This window comes from Amphibalanus amphitrite, unplaced genomic scaffold (assembly GCF_019059575.1).
Source record: "Amphibalanus amphitrite isolate SeventyFive unplaced genomic scaffold, NRLGWU_Aamphi_draft 000662F_arrow, whole genome shotgun sequence".
NCBI lineage: Eukaryota > Metazoa > Arthropoda > Thecostraca > Balanomorpha > Balanidae > Amphibalanus > Amphibalanus amphitrite.
The window spans coordinates 128,727-148,209 of NW_024882156.1; the positions used below are offsets into that span (position 1 = coordinate 128,727).

The window sequence follows — 19,483 nt, forward strand, 5'->3', positions numbered from 1 at the left end:
GACTTTTAATTGGGATCACGTGACTGACCCGACCGAGTGACAAAAATCGGAGATATACAAGTTTTGAGGACTCGGAGGCGCGCTATTTCCTAAAGTTTAAACCCAAGACGCAATATTCCATGGCATTAAATGCGTTGAGGTCGTTATACATATTCTTTGGAGTTTGGACCATGCAGATTTAAGACGCTACAGACTAGCGACCTAACATGACCTGAAAATACAGTTATTAGCTCAAGACCCGGCGTAAATCAATGGTCAATTATATTAACTTTCAGCTGTCTTACGACGACGCGTTTTGAGCAATCGTGACAAACCATCTGGGCCCTTTTTCGGGTGGAGAGTCAAAAAGCAATTCATTGCTTCCGCTGACCAGGCTATCACGCGACTTGACGCGTCTCACTCTCCAGCGAGTCGGGTAAAGAATGAAGAAATGTTGCAATAAAACAAGTATCTAATCAGTTTCAATGAAAACTATTTCGGCCCATGCTTGCTTGTTGTAAGGATTATGCGCCACTTAAACTAAAAAAAAGCTGGGAAGTGCGATCCATGCGACATGCGATACGTGCAAGAAATGTGTCGCAGAAGGTGGCATTTATGTCTTCCGGGCCTGGCGCTTCAACACTGCTGCAGCTCAGCAGCCGAGATACCTATAGGGTCCTACAACGCTGCAGCGCCGGTAAACCGGTGAAACCGTGGGGAATATCAGCTGTTCCTCAGATCTCTGGGACGAGCTTCTAAACGAGCGCATGCGCCGCGTCTACAGCAGACGTTAAATATAGGCCCGAGTGATTGTGATGGGCAGCCCATGGTCTGGGCCGGAGCCAGCCCTCGAACCGCTGAAGGTTACCCAGCAAAAACAGCGGTCCGAGGCGACCACCGCGGCACAGCAGACGGATCAGCCACGGGAGCGACTTGTCACGGGAGTTTAGAACGATACATTGTCCCGATGCGCACTTATAACTTTTTTACTTTATAGGTGCCTAACAAAAAACGTTGCGTTACAAAACATTATATCCCGGGATACCTACAAATAAAGACGATCACGAAAAGCAGCGCATCTTCACTCAAAATATCAGCCCGATTTTCTCGTAATTTCACCGCTGTTATCCTAAACCGGCTGCTATTGGCCGCGATAACCAAACATTGTGGCGGACTTTTGAGCGGCGATCACAACAGAAAGCGCTCATAAACCGTCTGCCCGGCTGAGGGGAGACGGTTTATCTGGCGCCGTGTCAGGGACGCCCGACGACGTAATTAGATACGGAAGTGTTGGTCACAAGGGCGCACACAAGGGGGGGCACACGGGCCCGTGCCCCCCCCCCATTCGAGTTGGGGGGCCAACTCGAAGGAAGGGGCCCATTTGAGGCGGCCGAAGGCCGCCTCAAATGGGCCTCTAACTAATCCTTAGACCACCGAAGACCGTGTACAAAGGGCCCTCAAATGGCCTTAAAGGGCCCTCAGATGGTCTCAAAAGGCCCTCAGATGGCCTCGAAGGGCCCTCACTTAGCGTCATAGGACCCTCATCTGGTGTCAAAGGGCCCTTAGATGGTGTCAAAGGGCCCTCAGATGGCCTTAAGGAGCCCTTAGATGACCTCAAAGGACTCTCAGATGGCCTTAAAGGGCCCTCAGATAGCCTCAAAGGGCCCTCAGCTAACGTCAAACGGACGTCAGAAGGCCTTAAAGGGTGTCAAAGGTCCCTGAGCTGGCGTCAGAGGGCCATGCCCTTGCGTCGAACGGCTCTCCGAAGGCTCTAAAGAGTCCTTTGCTGGTGACAGAGGGCCCCCAGCTGGTGCCAGATGGCCCCCAGCTGGCGCTAAATGGCCATCAGAAGGTCTCAAACGGTCCTCAGCTGGCGTCAAGCGGCCCTCAAAAAGCCTCAAGGGGCCCTTAGAAAACCTCAAGGGGCCCTTAGAAGACCTCAAGGGCCCTCAAAAGGCCTTAAAGAGCGTCAAATGGCCTTGAGCTAGCGTCAGAGGGCCCCCCAGCTAATGCCAGAGGGCCCTGAGCTAGCGTCAAACTTAAAGTGCCCTTAGCTGGTGTCAGAGGGCCCCAGTTGGTGTCAGAGGGACGAGGGTCATCCATTGGCGTCTAATGGCCATCAGAAGGCCCAAAAACACGATCCTCAGCTGGCGTCCAACGGTCCTCAGCTGACGTCAAGAGGCCCTCAAAAGGCCTCAAAGGCCCCTCGACTGCTCAAAGGGCCCTTAGAAGGCCTCAATAGGAACTCAAGAGACATTAAACGGCCCTCAAAAGGCTTGAAAGGGCCCCCTGCTGATGGCAAAGGGCTCGCACCTGAGTCAATAAGAGCCTTGTCAAAAAACGGACCTGAGAAACCTTGCCGGCCCTTCTGCGGGACTCCTACACTTACCTGAGTGGCCCCCGTTTACTGAGGGGCCCTGGTTATTGATGGGGTTCCTCGTTACTTAACGCCTGGTTACCAGAGGGGCCCATGGTTACCTGGTGGGCCCCTGATCAATTGAAAACCCCTTGTCATCTGAAACGCCCCTGATTACCTAAAGAGTCCCATGGATTCAGTGACATAGCAAGGGAGCGAGGGGGTACGTGCCCGTTCTCGGGTTTAGGGCTCCTTCGAAACCGAGGGGCCCTGCGGCGCCAGTTGGTAGCAGAGGGTTCGCGCTGGCCGCACTTCAACTCGGAAGGACACCACAGGGCTTGTGGGGGCACGTTATTGGCTCCTATGTAGCCACAATTATCTTCATAAAGGCCCAATGCCGGTTTCTGAGAGACCTCGCCGGCCGCTCAGGGCCCTAGTAACGGCCAACGAGGGATTGGCTGCTATGGCTCCACATCCGTCTGTGATAGACACACGGTCCACACCAGTGTTTCTAAAGGCACCCACAACGGCAACTGCGAGGCCCCTCGCCCCACCTCCAAGGGACCCCCACCAGCGCATCTTAAGGGCCTACATAGTAGAGCACTTCACGGATAGGCTTTTTAGGATCCGGCCCGGCCCATATCCGGCAAGTCATATCCAGATCCGCCCATTATCAGCCTTTCTTTGAATATCAGAATCCGGCCCACCCATGGCCCGTATTGCAGCCAAACTTCCAAAAAATATCCGTAATAATCCGTTTCACCAATAACTGGTTTCACCCAAAACTGGACTAACAAATTCAATCTAAGGGACCAGACAGCCATACATCTCATAGACCATCATGGTTCCAAAAACCATGCATACATTGCATACATTATCCACTTGAAGACAAGTCTTGTGACAAGTGAGTGTCATAAAATGATGCCTATTACTTTAATCAAACCTCTGCTGCCGCTTAACACATTAGGTTAATTTTTAACTTCAATGTTCAATGTTAAAATTTTGATCCGTTTTGATCCGGGTTCAACCTTCAATTCCCAAATCCGGCCCGCCCATATCCGTTCTTTTTTAACAAATTTAGAATCCAATCCTATCCGGTCCGCGGATTTATCAGTGGATAACGGATTTATCCGGCCCATGAAGTGCTCTACTACATCGGCGGCTCTGAGAGTCCCCACACCGACGCCTCTGAGGGCCACGTACCAGTGACTCTGAGGGCCTCTTACCAGCCTCCGAGTGTCCTTGCCAGCCTATGACGGGCCACTTTCCACTTGCAGGCCATTTTGCAGGGCCACACACATGCCAATGATGGCCCCACCAGTGTCTCTAAGCCCTAAGACCCCGCAACGGCGCCTGTGAGGACCCAACACCAGCGCATCTGACGGCCTTTCACTGGCACCTCTGAGCGCGCCACACACCGGTGACTCTGAGGAGCTCGCTCGCTTCGCTCGCTCGTAAAATACCATGTAAATTAGGCATTAGTGTACATTAGGCACACTCCTCGGGCATAAATGATACTTTTGCTTGCCGATTTTCCACATTTTCTCATGCAAAGACCGTTTTAAAGAGACCCGTCTGCCAGTGAGACTGGACCCATCGTGCCTTCCTCCTCCCATCGAAAGGTCCTGGATTCATCCTTGCCTGAGCTGACCCCGGGCCACCGGGTGACTCGCGGGCCCGGGGTCCGCGAAAAAAAATGCTAAAAAAAACATGCTAGCGTAAAAATATATATGTTTTGAAAATTAAGCTGGTACCGAAATAATTGTTTTACCTACCATGCATTGACAAACCAATTGCTCAAGCTTCAAACCAACCGAAATATAGCCCCGTGGGCCGTATTTTTTTTTGGGGGGGGGGGGCCTTCGGCATGGGGGGCCCAGTTCGAAGGTCGTGCCCCCCCCATTCAAAAATCCTGTGTGCGCGCCTGGTTGGTCACACACCGACAGCGGCCACTGGAATATTGTTAACATTCACATACCTACGCGAATGTACATACTTACCAAGAGATAAGCCGGAAGACCCAATGGATGGCTCATTCGAATACACAGGCATAACTTAAGAAGTCTCATTCAAAAGTATGAGGTGGCCTTTCAAGCTACGGATACGTGTAGGCAGACGCGTAAATGTGCACGGCTCACGACAGATCAAAGCAACTACTTACAAGAGTTAACCCGGCGGCCGCTGGGCCTCCGCGCCACCCGCCGGGGGTGGGGGGGGGGGGCATATAGTTGCCCTCCTTTACTTCTGCGACGATATCGTCGCAATGCGAAGAGTTAGAGAAGCGAAACTTTGCACACATCTTCCTGAATACCTAGCCGAGGTTGTGTCCAAACTTGGTGTCGATCCCATTTGAAATGACGTCACAGTGACGTCATAAGTGAAATTATAGATTTGCGACTCTCAATATTCCCCACGATACAACAGATATATCGACACCTTTTTTTAAAACCCCACATTTGTTCTCCGGTGAATTTCAGACAAGCTGGTTAGAGACCTTCAAAAAAGGTACAATCACTCGATTTTTCTCAAGTTTGTCTGTCTTGGCAGATAAAGCAATACCAGAACAGGCCTACAAACACACATATTTGATCAGGATCGGACGATTGGACGCTTTTAAAAGGAGATCTTTCGTGCCTCCCGGAAATTCACGGGAGAGCAGATGTGGGGTTTAAAAAAAAGGTGTCGATATGGGACCGAATATAAAGAGTATTATTGGTCAGAAACTAGATGGAAGTGTAGTTAGATGTTTTAGGATGACAGCAGGTGCTGTCTAGTTCATTTACAGTTGAGTTTCATGCTCAGCGTCATCAGAAACGGTCCATATCGGAAATCGACAAAACTTTATGACGTCACTGTGACGTCATCTTAGGTGCTACAACCACCAAACTTTCCTCAAACATTGCCTAGGCATTCATTTGAAGCTATGCCAAGTTTCACGTTCGTAGCTCATCAGGTTTCGGAGATATTTCACAAAACGTAAAGGGGGGGCAACTTTATGCCCCCCCCCAGCGGCTCGTGGGCTAAGATTCATAAGAAATCTAATCTCAGCTAAATTCAGGTAACAAACCAGCTACGGAAGTGGAGTGAATTGTAACATCACCGCAGTGGGCCCTATGAGTACTATATAGGCACATAAAAATTAGGTAAGTGGGTACAACATAGCTCAAAATGTCACTCTGTAATTACAGGCCAGCCATCATTGAAGCCAAATTATTACTACAGCGTCCATTGTAGGCATGTAATTACACACACTAAAAATCAGTCTGTTACTCGAGCAAACTGAAAGCCGATTAGGGACTACATGCGCAAACCATTAGGAGTCCGGCGGTTTTGCGTCTATCCATTAAAATGTCGTTTATGTTATAGAGGCGATGGCATCAACTGAGCTTCACGATAACCGGCGGACGGATTTAATGCCGGTCGTTCAACTGTGGATGTACCGCGCGTGGATTCCGACTGTGGTTTCCACCCTTATACGGCCTTGGTTTCCACCAGTGGTCTGTAGCAGGGGCCAGGGCTGCGGAGTCTGAGTCAGGGTCGGCCGGAGTCGACATTTCTGCCAGGAGTCGGAGTCGCCAAAATCTTACAAACTCATAGGACTAAGGAGTCGGGATCGACACTGCATGGTGCAAAGTCATACTCGATTACTGTCTGGTTGAAAAAATTATGTTCATTGCCCAAAACAATATCTTTGTGGAGGCTAAGGCTTCAATTCTGCTTTATACGAGCGTTTTGGGTGAGAAAAGCAGAAAACGGCGGCTGCACCAGCACCCTTCATCTCGGGTTGCTATTTATCAAGCATGCTTGCAACGGAAGATCTTAGAACGCGCCAGGGATTGTTTCATGCAGCATCACAAGCAGATCTCTGATATGAGCATTACTAGCATTACAATTACTTTAAACAGAGATGTCCGAAGTAGGAGTCTGTGTCGATTTTGAGAGCCGGAGCCAGTCACCGAAATACGCAGCCCTGCTGACTACAGGGCGGGGGGTTGGGGCGCTGCAGGCGACACCGATCGGCCCACCTGAGTAGTCGCTGCTGGCCGACTGCTGGCGACCGTAGGCGACGCTGTAGTGCTGCGCCTCCTGCAGCTCCTGCTGCTGCTGCTGCTGGTATTGCTGCTGGTATTGCTGCTGGTGGTGTTGCTGGAACTGTTGCTGCTGGCGCTGCTGGAACTGCTGTTGCTGCTGCTGGTACTGGAGTGCCGGCTGGGAGCCAAAGTGCTGCACGCTGCTGCTGACCTGCTGGTGCACCTGCTGGCTGCTGCTGGTCTGCTGGCTCATCTGTCCGCCACCGGGCAGCTGCTGCACCGAGCGCTGCTGCAGCTGGAACTGCCGCTGCTGGCTGTGCTGGCTCAGCTGGCCGCCCGGAATCTCGGCCTCCAGCACGCGCGAGTCCTGTCGGCTCTGCTCGCGCGCCTCTCCGCCGGCGATGGCGTAGCTCTGGGCGTCCTGCTGGTGGGAGCTGTCACTGCGCACCACGCGGCCCCGCAGCTGCTGCTGCTGCTGCGCCAGCTGCCGGTCCATGGCTGGGGTCTGTCCGTCAGTCCTTGGTCTCCCGGCTCCTTCCGCCGGCCCGTGTCAGCACGCACTGTCGCCGCCGGCGGTGTACCCGCGTCGGTCCGCGGCAGCGGGGGCAGCGGGGGCGGGCCGGCGGCCGGTCCCCCGGGCTGGACGCAGCTGGACCGACCGACGGGCGCTGTTTGCTTACATAGACGACGGCGACACGATCGGAACCGATCGGCTTCAGAAGGTCAGACACGCCGACCCGATCTACTGCGGCCTGTCCGCTCCAGAATACGACCGCCAACATAAGAACCGACCAACCTCGGAGGCGAAGAGACACACGCGGCCCGCACGACACCGCTGTAACACAAATAGATCACCGCCGGGCGCGGAGGGCCTTCTCGGCGGGCGGGCTCCCGCAGCGGAACAAGTGGGTTCGAGCCGCGATGCCTTTTGCGCTCTATTGACCATGACCTTTTTGCACCATCTTTATGATATTCCAATTATGCAAGCATTTGATCAATACCAAAACGTTGCATTGAATGGCTATCTGGACCGACAGCATCTTATTTTGCTAGAACCTTATTTTGCAGTCGACTATTCGTATTCAGCGCGGAAAAGTCGATCGGCTGTCGACATTCGGCAGATTCTGCCGATCGCCTACCGGGACCCGAGTACCAAATCGAGACCGGCCGACCAGGTATTTGGGGGGGGGGGGGGGGAGGAGGACGGGTCCTGTTTGAGAGCCGCACCAGTCGCCGTCCCAGGAAGAGCCAGTTGCCAGGCGAGACTAGGAGGGGCCGAACAGCCCGCAACTCAAATACGACCAGCCAAATACCGAAGTTAAATGTAGCTTTACCCCGGGAATCTGCATATCATCGTCAATGTCGTTATTTTCAAATAAAACTAAACAGCGACGGATATTGTAGAAATCGCCACAGAAAAGAAATATATAAAATACAAACAAATCCACTTGGTACGGTAGGTACTACATAACATCATTATACCAATGGGCAATGGAACACATCAGACAAGGCACCAGCACCTATTCATCATCATTTCTGGAAAGCCAATAATCAAATTTCCATCCCTCAAACAATAACTTACCTTTTAATTGCAGGCATGATTTTAAGAGCAACCAAAGAAAATTAACTCTTCTTTTCTCTTTTCTGTCTTCACTCAGCCACAAAATATCAATACAGGAAAATTTAATCGTGATGACCGTTGGCAACCGGCCCCCCACACGTCAACAATGCAAATCCGCTCCGCCCCCGTGTCGAGGTCGGGCGGCAGTGGGCCGATCGGGGCGACCTCTGATTGGTCAGAATAAGCGGCCATCTGATTGGCGGAGCGGTGACCGGCCGGCCCTCTGATAGGGCGCCGCCGACCTGACCGCATCATAACAGGGACGGTCAAGCATTGAGCTTCGTGATAAATCGCGTGCAAAAATATTGACAATTCTATGGAGATATGGGGTATCTGGGGTACCTATTCACCCCTCCCGCAGCCTCCTAGATCGTGCAAAATTCGTCGCTTTCCCCGAATTGATAAAAAAGTTATTTTCGCAAGAAAAAGCCTTACTTTCACCGGTACAGCAACGCATTAGGTGCCTGAATTAAAGGCGTCTGAATTATTCGTAAAGTTTTTTTATGGAGGATACCCCGTAGCGTCCAATACTGCATTTCAGCATTGGCCAGTGTGGGGATATGACACAACTAGGCAAAACAAGTTGCCGAAAATTTATCCTTATAATCAATAACTGGCCAAAACACCCCGGATCGATGAACATAGCAGCACACGCCCGGGCCGGCCGGTCTCAGCCGACAACGCTTCAGGTGATAGACGATGGGGAGGGGGGGGGGGGCAGGCCGCACCCGAATGTCTCGACAACCAAATGAGATAGAAGACGCGGTAAGCAACGATCGATACCTCCCAACGATTATGTTCAAATAATGGTCATTTTTGCTCGGGTAAACCCTCGCCCTTATAAGGGGCGGGGGAGGGGGGATAGAGTTGGACCGTGGATGGATCCCACTATTGAGTACACTGAAAGAAAAGTACACCTTGGTGGTATTTTTGGGTGATATTTGTAACCACTTAACACCACTTTCCAGACTATTTGTACCACCCTTAGCCGAAAATTCAGAGTTAAAAGATGACTTGGTGCATTTTTTACTCAACTTAGGTGTAATCCATCCAGTACTTTAGGGTTTTCTTGCAACTATGGTGTAATTTCAAGTTCTTATGTTTTTTACACCTCAGCTTATTGGTAGTAAAATTATTACCCAAGTGCATTTTTAATCCCATGCGGATAATAAATGGCTAGTTGGTCAGGGCCTATTTTAACATGTTAACTGGGGGGGCAAATGCCCCCGCACTCAACAGAATTGCCCCCCTAGTCGTCGAGATTTGCCCACTATAAAAATGGGCATAAAGGAACAGGGTGACAAACATACTACGTAACTACTGTGACTTGTTTTGCAATGGATGTCAAATGAGTCAGTCTGTAAGTAATGACCAGTGGTGTATCTAAGGGTGGGTCATATGGATTGGGTCATGACCCCCCACCCTCTTGGGGCCCGGGGACACCACAGGCCTGCCAGGGGCACCACCGGCCTGTCAGGGGCACCACAGGCCTGTTGGGAGCACCATCAACCTAGCAAGAGCACCATAGGTCTGCCAGGGGCAACACAGACCTGCCAGGGGCCCCACCGGCCTCGCAGGGGCACCACCTTGGGCCTGTCAGGGGTATCACCACAGGCCCGCCAGGGGCACCATAGGCCTGCCAGAGGCACCATAGGCCTAGCAAGGGCGCCACGGACCTGTCAGGGGCACCAGAGGCCTAGTATGGACACCACATGCCTGGCAGGGACACCACCGGCCTCGCAGGGACTGGGACACCTTGGGCCTGTTAGTGGCACCACGTGCCTGTCGGGGACACTCCAGGCTTGTCAGGAGCACCACAGTCCTGTCAGGGCCCAGGGGCACCACCGGCCTCGCAAAGGCATCATGGGCCTGTCAGGGGCACCACGGGCCTGTCGTTGGAACTTCAGGCTTGTCAGGGGCACCACAGTTCTTTCAGATGCACCGGCGGCCTAGCACCATGGCACCATGTTTGGCCGAGGTCGCGATTCGGCGTATGTCGCCTCGCATTAGCCGCGCGTTTGCAGTCTTTTCGTGGTTTCAAACGTTCAAACATGGGATATGATGTTGCTCCCATGCTTTAGGGTGGGTGTCAAGATCACCGGAAGGTCAGGTCAGATCATTTACCTTTGATGACCTCGGTTCACATTTTCGAGTTTTATATGTTTCTAGGCTAGTTTTTGGAGCTGAATTCGAATTAACCTTCGCCCCAGTGGGGTGGGGGGGGGGGGGGGGCATATGTTACCACCCTGTCGCGTTTTTCGCGTGTGAATAAAAAACCACATCAATTTTGGACAATGTGTGAAATTTTTGACCCCAGGTCATGTCAGGTCAGGTCACCAGGTCAAGTTAACTGACCAAGCCTTAAAAAAAGTTTGCAATCATGTCCAGACTGCAGTATTTGTCAGAAAGGTTTTAAACTTGGTGGATTGCATGCTGTTATGGGCGCCTACAATTTGTATATCTCGGATTTTTTATATCCGTGACCTAAGGTCAGGTCAGTGGCATGACCTTTACATTACAAGTCAATGGAGAAAAATGAAAATGCCTCTAGATCCGTGTGTACGCATAGGAACAGTCCAAATATTTCAGAATCACAATGATTTAGTCCACTCGTGATGACCAAGGTGTCATTTTTGCTGATAGCCTCTAGAAAGGTCATCCGAGGTCATTTGAGGCTACAAACAGTTTTTTTGCCAATAACTCGCGATTGGAAAGAGATAGAACGCTGGGGATGGTCTCATTGTGTTTGTCTTGTTTAGACGCATCGACTGATATGCAACATGACCTTTTCCGGTCAGGTCATGACCTTGACCTGAGGTCAAATTTTTAAGTTGACCTTTCAAGGTCAAATTATAGTTCATTCGACGCGTCTCGGTGAGGGGAACACGATTCTGGCAATAGAAATGTCGTGGCTTTTTGTAGTCGAAAGTTATTGTCGAAAAACACTTTCCGTAAAAACAGCTATTTTTGGAGTTTTTGCCCTCTGTAGGCTAAACCGTTGACCTGAGGACAATATTGATAATGACCTTTTCAAAAGAAGAGTTCAAAAGCTATCGATTGCTTTTACATGCGTTTTTCTAGTTACCATAGTTCCTGTGATAGCGGCATGTTTTCTGAAAAATATAATGACAATTGGCAAATTTTGACCTTTGATGACCTCTGGTGACCCCAATATTGCTCTAAGGTGAAAAATGACCGATATACTTTCAAACGTACGTATTGAGAGCTATCGACTGCTTTTTACCGCGTCTTTCTAGCCCTCTTAGTTTTTGAGTTAGAGGTGGGTGGTAACATATGCCCCCCCTCACTAGGGCGAAGTTGGCCGAGACCGCCACTGGGGCGCGGGTTAAGCAACCATTTGACCATTTACGAAGTAGTTTTGGTGCCTTCGTAACATGTTACGAAGCTGTCAGAGGCGGTTGCCACCTACTACGAATACCCGGCAAAACCCTTACTGGTTGACCTGACCTGACCTGGCCTAAATGCATGAAGACATCATCTATGATCATAACTAACATGATATTCGTGATCAGCACCCCGAAAAACCATAGCAGCCACTCTTTACGACGCTCTAACAGGTCCCGATTTTCCCGACTTTTGGGTCAATGACCTGACCTGGAAGGTCAACCGATGACCTAGGACCTTAAAATTGGGTATAATCGGCTTCCTTTCATCACGGGCAACACGGTCGTTTTTTCCGCGAAGCTCTAGCTCGATCAGGGGCGAAACGGCAAGGGGAGGGTCCAACGGACCCCCCCCCCCGCCCCTATACGCTCGCTACTGGAAACACCAATACGGGCGAGGGTTAATGGATTATTAAAGACAATTTTCCAGGTTGCCCCCCCCCAGTCAAATTCCCTTAAAATAGGCTCTGTAGTTGGTAGCATAAATTTACACTTGCGTGGTTCAGCTGATTATCGCAAAACCTAAATGGAGTAAATTTACACTGTGGACTTGATAAGCGAGGGATTTTTAGGTGTGGTTTTATGCTACATGGTTATTTCAGTCTTCAGTGTTGTATTTTTACAGCTCGGGGCGTTATTTTACTATGGTGTTCCACGTGGCCAATTTATACCGCCATTTTGTACCGCCATTTTACCGTTTGTGTCGAAACTTTGAACTGGATGGATACATGGTGAAGCGTGGGGTGGCGTGCAGGTGAAGCGTGCAGTGTCTACTGGACGACCAAGACCGCGGCAAGCAGTGAACAACAAAGGTAAGACTTAAAATGTATCTTTTGGCCAGGATATTGCCTTATATTAAAGGGACTATTCCACCTTTAACATGGGGTTTGAGTTGAGATAGCCAAGTTTGCGGCGAGGTTCAGAAACCACTATCTAGGTATCTAAGGTTGCAACCCCCGCGGCCTCTTGGTGTTGAAGAAATTCGTTCCCTTCATTTGAAAATGGGCTTGTACAAGGCCCTATCTTCAACATAGAGCGACCGTTAGTGTGACGTCACCTCGTTTAGTCATTCTGATTTAAATGGGTTTGTTCGTTGAAAAATCGCTTAAAACTTGGTCTGAACTTTGTTGTGGTGCCTACAGAGTAAAAAGAATCAGATTTATGACAGTAATGTGGCCTGGGGAAGGAGGTAATTTTGGGCTGTGACGTCACATATTTGAAAGTTTGTGTTTGGAATATGGGAAGCCTAAGATGTTTAATGAAAAATAAATGCCAGAACCGTGTTCCTGGTCATCCAATCTATAAAGTCGGGCACAATTTAACTGGTTTTAACAACATTTTAGAAGGTGGGATAGTCCCTTTAACCCATTTTTGGTCACAGTGAAAGTGACTTGCTGGTCAGACTGACCATTATCAATTTACAGCCAAAAAATGTGATATAAATAGTTTTCCTTCTATTTTTCGCTGACAGCTGGGGTCTTTCTTACCACCTGGGGCCTCCTGTGAATAGCCGATGGTATCTGTGTCTGACCAGTGACCACTAGGGCCCCTCGGCCCTCTGACTCCTCAAAAGAGATGATGCCGGCCTCTAGATCGGAGGCCTTTTGTAGGTAGGAGCCAGCCACACAGGAATTAAGTTAAAATCATGCTCAGCAGGTGGTCACCTGAGCTCGTTCGATGCGACACCAGAGTTTCCCGGCTCCTATAAGATCCCATTTTAGCGACGCTACTGGTGATTGCACGCTCTATATTTGCCTAATATTTGTTTTCCTTCCATTTCAGTTGTGGCACGATCTGACCCTGATTATGGGGACTCGTGAGGAGCCAGAAGAGCTAAAGGAAAAAGGTACGAACATCCAGCAAGTGTGTGAGCAGTATGCGGCCAACGTCCTCCCTGATACGCCAATCACCGACGGTGAGTTTCGATCACTTATCACGCGCACCGACGGGGGGCGGATTCTGCCCCCCCCCCTGAGGTTTTTCGCAAATAGCGGGAACGCGAAATTTGGTACGACTATTCTCTCATCAATTTTACACATGGTGTGCAAGTTTGAACCTCCTAACTTTTTTTAAGGTCAGGTCACCAGGTCACTTTGAATGACCCAGCCTCAAGTCACTTTTTTGCAATTTTGTCACCGTGCCAGAGCTACAGTAGATGTCGGAGGCCTTTGAAAGTCGCAGGATGTTATAAGGTCATTAGTAGCTACAATTTTTTTATCTCATAATTTTGATATCGATGACCTAAGGTCAGGTCAATTTCTCGACCTCCCCATTATAAGTCAATGGGGGGAAAATCAACTCCCTGTTTTTACCACTAAAACGGGTCGGAATGGCCCCATAAACCATACATGACCTCATATACGATCAACCTTCACTACCTTGAGGTCTGTTTTGCAGTTGGGCAGCTGTAAGGTCATGTGACGTCATCAAAGGTCACCAGCGGTTTTTTGACAATAACTCCGTACAGGAACAAGATACAGCCGCGCGGATGGTCTCATTGTGCTCAGCTCGTCAAGGCGCATCGAATGATATGCATGATGACCTCGAGGTCACGTGACCTGAGGTCAACCTTTGACCTTGACCTTTTGAGGTCAACATATATATCATTCGATGCGGATTGACGAGAGGATCACGATGCTGCCCTTAGTTTGTTCCTATATTGACTAGTTCGAAAGTTATTCGAGAAAAACTCTCTCTATACCTAGCGCCGCTATTTTGACTTTTTTGACCCCTGTGACGTCATCTTTGACCTGACCTGAAAATGACCTTAGTAAAAATTGTAGACCTTGTCCGTGCGTATCCCTTGCCGCTTACCTCTTGTCGCTATCTTGCTTCGTTCTCGAGATCTCAGGGGGGGGGGCAGTCATCCGCCCCCCCCCCGTCGGTACGAAGTTGGCGCAGACCCCCGTCGGTGCGCGGGTTATGGTATTGTGATCGTGAGAGGGCGCTATTTTTTTTTTACATTTTCAGATGTAGCAGGCCAATCTACGCGCCCCCCCCCCCGTCCAATTTGTAATCTGTGCTGATAGCTCCTCGGACCGCAAGGCATGCGCCAATCTGATCGATGATTTTTCTCAGAATGTCCGAGGACCGACGAATATCTGTTGACTGTTTATACAACTGTGGGCTTTGATTTCTGGTAGCCACAGCTATAAGGTCTATTGTAAATAATCATTGAGTTTTATTCACGATCGATGGCAACACAAGTCAAATTCCTAAAACCAGACGTTTCGGCCACAGGGTGCCTTCGTCAGTGGATACTAGTGATTAAATTAAAAACACAGTATCAAAAACAATCGGTATAAATCGTTTGAAGTCGACACATCGGGCACAGGTTTCGAAATGCATTCTTTGATTCAACCGAGAACGGCATTCATCACGCTATTGTTCTTGTCGCGTTCTTTTGATATGCTGAAAATTAAATTATATAATGAATGTACCTACAGGTCACAATGTCAATGTCGGAACGTTTAATTCGCTCGCCTTTTCTCAGAGTCTTTCAAAGTTCGCCAATCACCTTTCGTTTAGAAATCGTTTAAGATTTTTTTCCTAGTGCCAACATTGCAGCCGCTTTTGCCCAGGTGAAGAATCCAGGTTTTTCGTTCACTGTATCTTGGAAACAGATGTGAGCTGCTTCCAGAGCTTTTCTCACCGATTTTGACATGCCTTTTTCAATGACATGAGCACTATTCCAGTTTGGTAAATTTTGACATTTTTCGATATGAAGGACGAGTGCGTTCGATCTATTGTGGTTCCGAACATCGCGTTTGTGACTCGACACACGACTGAAGGAACACAAACGCGATGTCCGGAACCACAATAGATCGAACGCACTCGTCCTTCATATCGAAAAATGTGACTCGACACACGATTGAAGGAACACAAACGCGATGTCCGGAACCACAATAGATCGAACGCACTCGTCCTTCATATCGAAAAATGTCAAAATTTACCAAACTGGAACTGGAAAATTTGTAATGTTCGTGAGCTTTCCAAACTTTTCTCATATCATCCATTTTCGTGATCCAGACTCGGAAATGGGTTCAGCTTTTCAAAATTGGGGGCGAAGAAGCTCACTCTATTCACGGAACTGCTGCAAACTTGTTTGTTGAAAAAGTGTCATTTTTTCAACAAGAAGTTTTGAAATATATTACAAATAACGTTGTGGGGCAGGTTAGTGTACGCACTGCCTGGGGGCACATTCGTGCATATTTTTTTAGTTTTTGCGATTTATGACTTTATCTGTAATAGGTTTCACTATAATGACGCTCGCCTGACTCAGTCTCGGCTGCTTGCGACGTCGTGACGAGTAGTTCACGCGAACTTGGCGAGGTCACGGAGGCCGGCACATTCTTGTTGGCCACCCCATTCTGTCTACATATGTTGTGCAATGCATTCTTGTCGAAAGGAATCAAGTGAAATGACCCCCTGCCAATTTCCTTTGGTAAATTTCTGGTAATGCCCTGTAATTTCTCGAACTTTGCACTTGCAGGATGCACGGAAGTGCCCCGTCCCTTGCACGAATGTGCCCCATAGGTGGGGCAGTTTCGTGCAAACGTTCAGCTAAAAGTCATTTTTTTTTCTAATAGAAGCAATAATTTTAGAGGATAACTTTTAAAGAGGAAAAATATCATGCAATAGTTCCTTTCCATATTATAATCAACAATTTTGCCATTGCACTAACCAAAGAAAAGATATATGGATTTATCTATTTTTTGCACGAATGTGCCCCACTCTCCCCTACTTTCTCATCCTACCTACGTATAACGCACATGGGGGAACGGTCAACGGTGGTTGCGGAATGCGGGGTCATTGGTTACTTTATGTCCCTCTTTACAGACAAGTTACCAGCGTTGGCATTGTGGCCTTTCTCTGGTCCCGGCGAAATTAGTACACTATGTTCATTCATGACTTGAAGATGCGTAATTATAATTAAAACTTTATGTGATTTATCATTTTGATTCTATCCGTATACAAATATCTGAGATGTATCTTTACTCAATAGTAAAAGTAATGTTACGTATTGCATCCTGAACCGGTGAATACATGCAGACAATTTATATCTCACTCAGTTGCACCACGGAAGGGCAGCGAGCCGCGCTCCTGACGGGTCCCGAAGGGCTGAGGCTTCAACGGGAGTAACCATACAATAATGTTTATTCTCCTGGCTCCGCTGTGTCGGGAAATCATTGTTAATTTATTTTCCTCTTCACAGGTGACGAACTGGTGGCGCTACCCGCCTACGGGCGCGGGGCGACGCTGGACGATCTGAAGAACGAGCAGAGCTCCGTGAGTGTTCAGTCGTCCCGCCTCAACGTTCAGAGAGCGAGTTCGAGCTGCCACAGTCGAAGGTCGGTGAAGTTGCCACAATCCTTGCAACTCATGCCGTGTTTTATCTTCCGTTCTGTTGACCATGCAAGTGCCTCTTCGAGGTGCTCTACAAGAAGGCCCTAAACATCTATTTCACTAAGTAAAGCATCGTAGAAGATAGTGTGCTCCCTGGCTGAGTAGAGTGCAAGATGCGCGTGCGAGAGTACTGGCAATTGCGGTACGCCACTCTTGTCATGTCGGCAGCTCAGATCTAGCACAGACCCACAGACGAAGAGTGTATACTGTATATTGCGTGGTCTGCGTGCGTTTCATGTTTCAAAGTTTTTCATGTTTAAGCGCCAAGAGTACAAAGTACAGGGTGGCGCACGGAAAACCCCCGAATTGAAACTTTAATACCTTCCATGATTATTAACCAAATTTGATGATATTTTCACACAATGTACATACGTAGATACACGTTTGGGATGATATTCATCCAAGTTTTAGACAAATGCATTCACGCTCAGCTGAGTTGTGCACCTTAACGTGACCACTATCGTTTTTCAGTACTTTCTCGAGGCGCTCGCGGTACGCCAGCGCTGCTTTCTAGCGCATCTCGACGGTGATCTCTGCGAAGGCGGCTCTGAGCCGACCGTGTAACTCCGGAATGTTCGCTGTCTGCGTCAAGTATGCCTACGACTTCACAAACCCCCACATGAAAAAATCACACGCGGGGTGAGGTCGGGCTAGCGCAGTGGCCAGGGCAAATTGGGCGAGTGCGGTGGCCAGGGCAGTTTGGGCGAAGCCCAACCTCACCCCGCGCGTGAATTTTTTCATGTGGGGGTCTGTGAAGTCGTATACATACTTGACGCAGACGGCGAACATTCCGAAGTTACACGGTCGGCTCAGAGCCGCCTTCGCAGAGATCACCGTCGAGATGCGCTAGAAAGCAGCGCTGGCGTACCGCGAGCGCCTCGAGAAAGTACTGAAAAACGATAGGAGTCACGTCGAGGTGCACAGCACAACTGAGCTGAACGTGAATGGATTTATCTAAAACTTGGAAGAATGTCTTCCCAAACGTGTATCACATTGTATGAAAATATTCAATTTGGCTAACTATGCTGGAAGCTAACTGGGCTAACTATCCCTTAGCCAATTCAAGTTTCAAATCGGGTATTTTACGTGCGCACTGCGCAACCCCATGTACATATAGAACAAAGTGATTGGGTGGTTTGTTTGTGATCAAAGTGTCTGTGATATAACGTAATCAAACTCATCGAGATCGAAGCCAGTGATTGTACTGTGATTGAACTATGATCAATACATGATATGTGTTAAACATGATATTTCTTAATTACTATTTGCATTATTAGCAGTCACGTTTTATTGCACCGACTGGCAGACATCACTGTTTTATTTATTGTACATAATTTCGGATCCCTCGTACCGCGCGTTCACAATGCGTATCCTGCCCATAGCGTATCTGACATCTCATGGTTACACGATACTATCCGAAATGGTCATCGCATGCCATCCGTTTGACTTCATCATGAATTTTGGTTCAAAGTATGTATAAGCAGACGATATACCATTACATTGCAGCCTAGACATAGAAATACACCAGAGGGTAAACTGAAACAGTAGCGTATATTTAACTCGGGGTAATTTTACTCCAAGCCTTTTCAGTCATAGAATTATCTTTTTGAGTTTTTGTTTCAACGTGAATTATAATGTGATTTATTTTTACTCCTTCAACTTTTTTTTTACTCTGGTGTATTTATGCTATTTACTTTTTTACACTCAGAAGCAGGGGGTGAAATCCGATTTGATATTATTACACTGGGAGTGCAATATTACTCTCGTAAATCGCATGCTTTATTCGCCTTTACTCCCCTACACCGGGGGTGTAAAATAATTCCTTAGGGTTGGACTTTTAGGCACCGTACTTTTACTCCAGAGTGGGTGTATTTTTAAGCTCATGGGAGTTATTTGACAACACCCGGTGGTAAAAATAGTCGCTAATCGCCCATGTTAAAGCAGTTTACACGGGGGAGTAGAATGATCACTTAGGGTTGGAGATTTAGGCACCGTAAAATTATTCCAATTTTGGGTGTACTTTTCTTTCAGTGTACGAATAGAAGCGTAAAAACCGGAGCATCGCCACATTACTCCAATCAATCTCGTGTTACTTCGTTTTACACCTAACCTCAAAATTTCATGACTGATTCAAATGATCTTCGACCTGTGACCTCTTTCTCGAGACCAGGTCAACCCAGAATGGTAGGAACTGAACGGAAGCCAGCGGACCTAATCAGTTTATTTATTAGGTAGGTATAGGGGAAGGGTTCGGCAGGCAGGGGTTCGCATATCATTCGATTCGGCAGGCCCATCGCCCATCGGTGCTCCACCGGATTCGATGGCTGTTGGCTGAATTCGATGGGATTAATTACCTATTGACGAAAAGCTTCGATGACTTCAAACGACCCGAGTATTTCGGAAAATCAGCGATGCAAAAGCCAAGCGTGGAACCCAGCAAAGAATGTAGGCAGCCTTGATTCTACGTGCTTGAGAAATGAGATATTCATAGATCCTTTTCGGCAGGGTTTCGGTGTCGGAGTCGGAGTCGGAGTCGCCCGGAGTCGTGGCAAGCAGCCAGGAGTCAGAGTCGGAGTCGGAGTCGGTCAAGCTGCCTCGACTCCGACTCCGGAAATTGAACTAGAATCCGTGATATCACTTTTCAGCTGTTTTTTAACCAATTACCCCCGCGGTAGAATTCGCTTCT

The 19,483-nt window shown here is 48.6% G+C and overlaps 1 protein-coding gene and 1 long non-coding RNA gene across 7 annotated transcripts in view; one reads left to right on the plus strand and one right to left on the minus strand.

The window, feature by feature from the left end:
* The window catches only part of LOC122364220 (titin-like), an 85,751-nt gene extending 77,672 nt beyond the window's left edge, over positions 1-8,079 (minus strand). For 5 of the 6 annotated variants that reach the window (XM_043334404.1, XM_043334403.1, XM_043334402.1 and 2 more), the window contains exon 1: positions 6,361-6,914. In XM_043334404.1, coding sequence (XP_043190339.1) covers positions 6,361-6,862 — 502 coding nt within the window. In that variant the 5' untranslated portion in view covers positions 6,863-6,914. Of the gene's footprint in view, positions 1-6,360; positions 6,915-7,948 lie in introns of those variants that run through there. The other variant, XM_043334405.1, reaches the window with a different exon arrangement.
* Positions 8,080-11,962: 3,883 nt separating this feature from the next.
* On the plus strand, positions 11,963-17,261 carry LOC122364223. Its single transcript, XR_006253523.1, has 3 exons — positions 11,963-12,203; positions 13,174-13,306; positions 16,607-17,261. It is a non-coding gene; the product is annotated as an uncharacterized LOC122364223 (long non-coding RNA).
* The last annotated feature ends 2,222 nt before the right edge of the window (positions 17,262-19,483 follow it).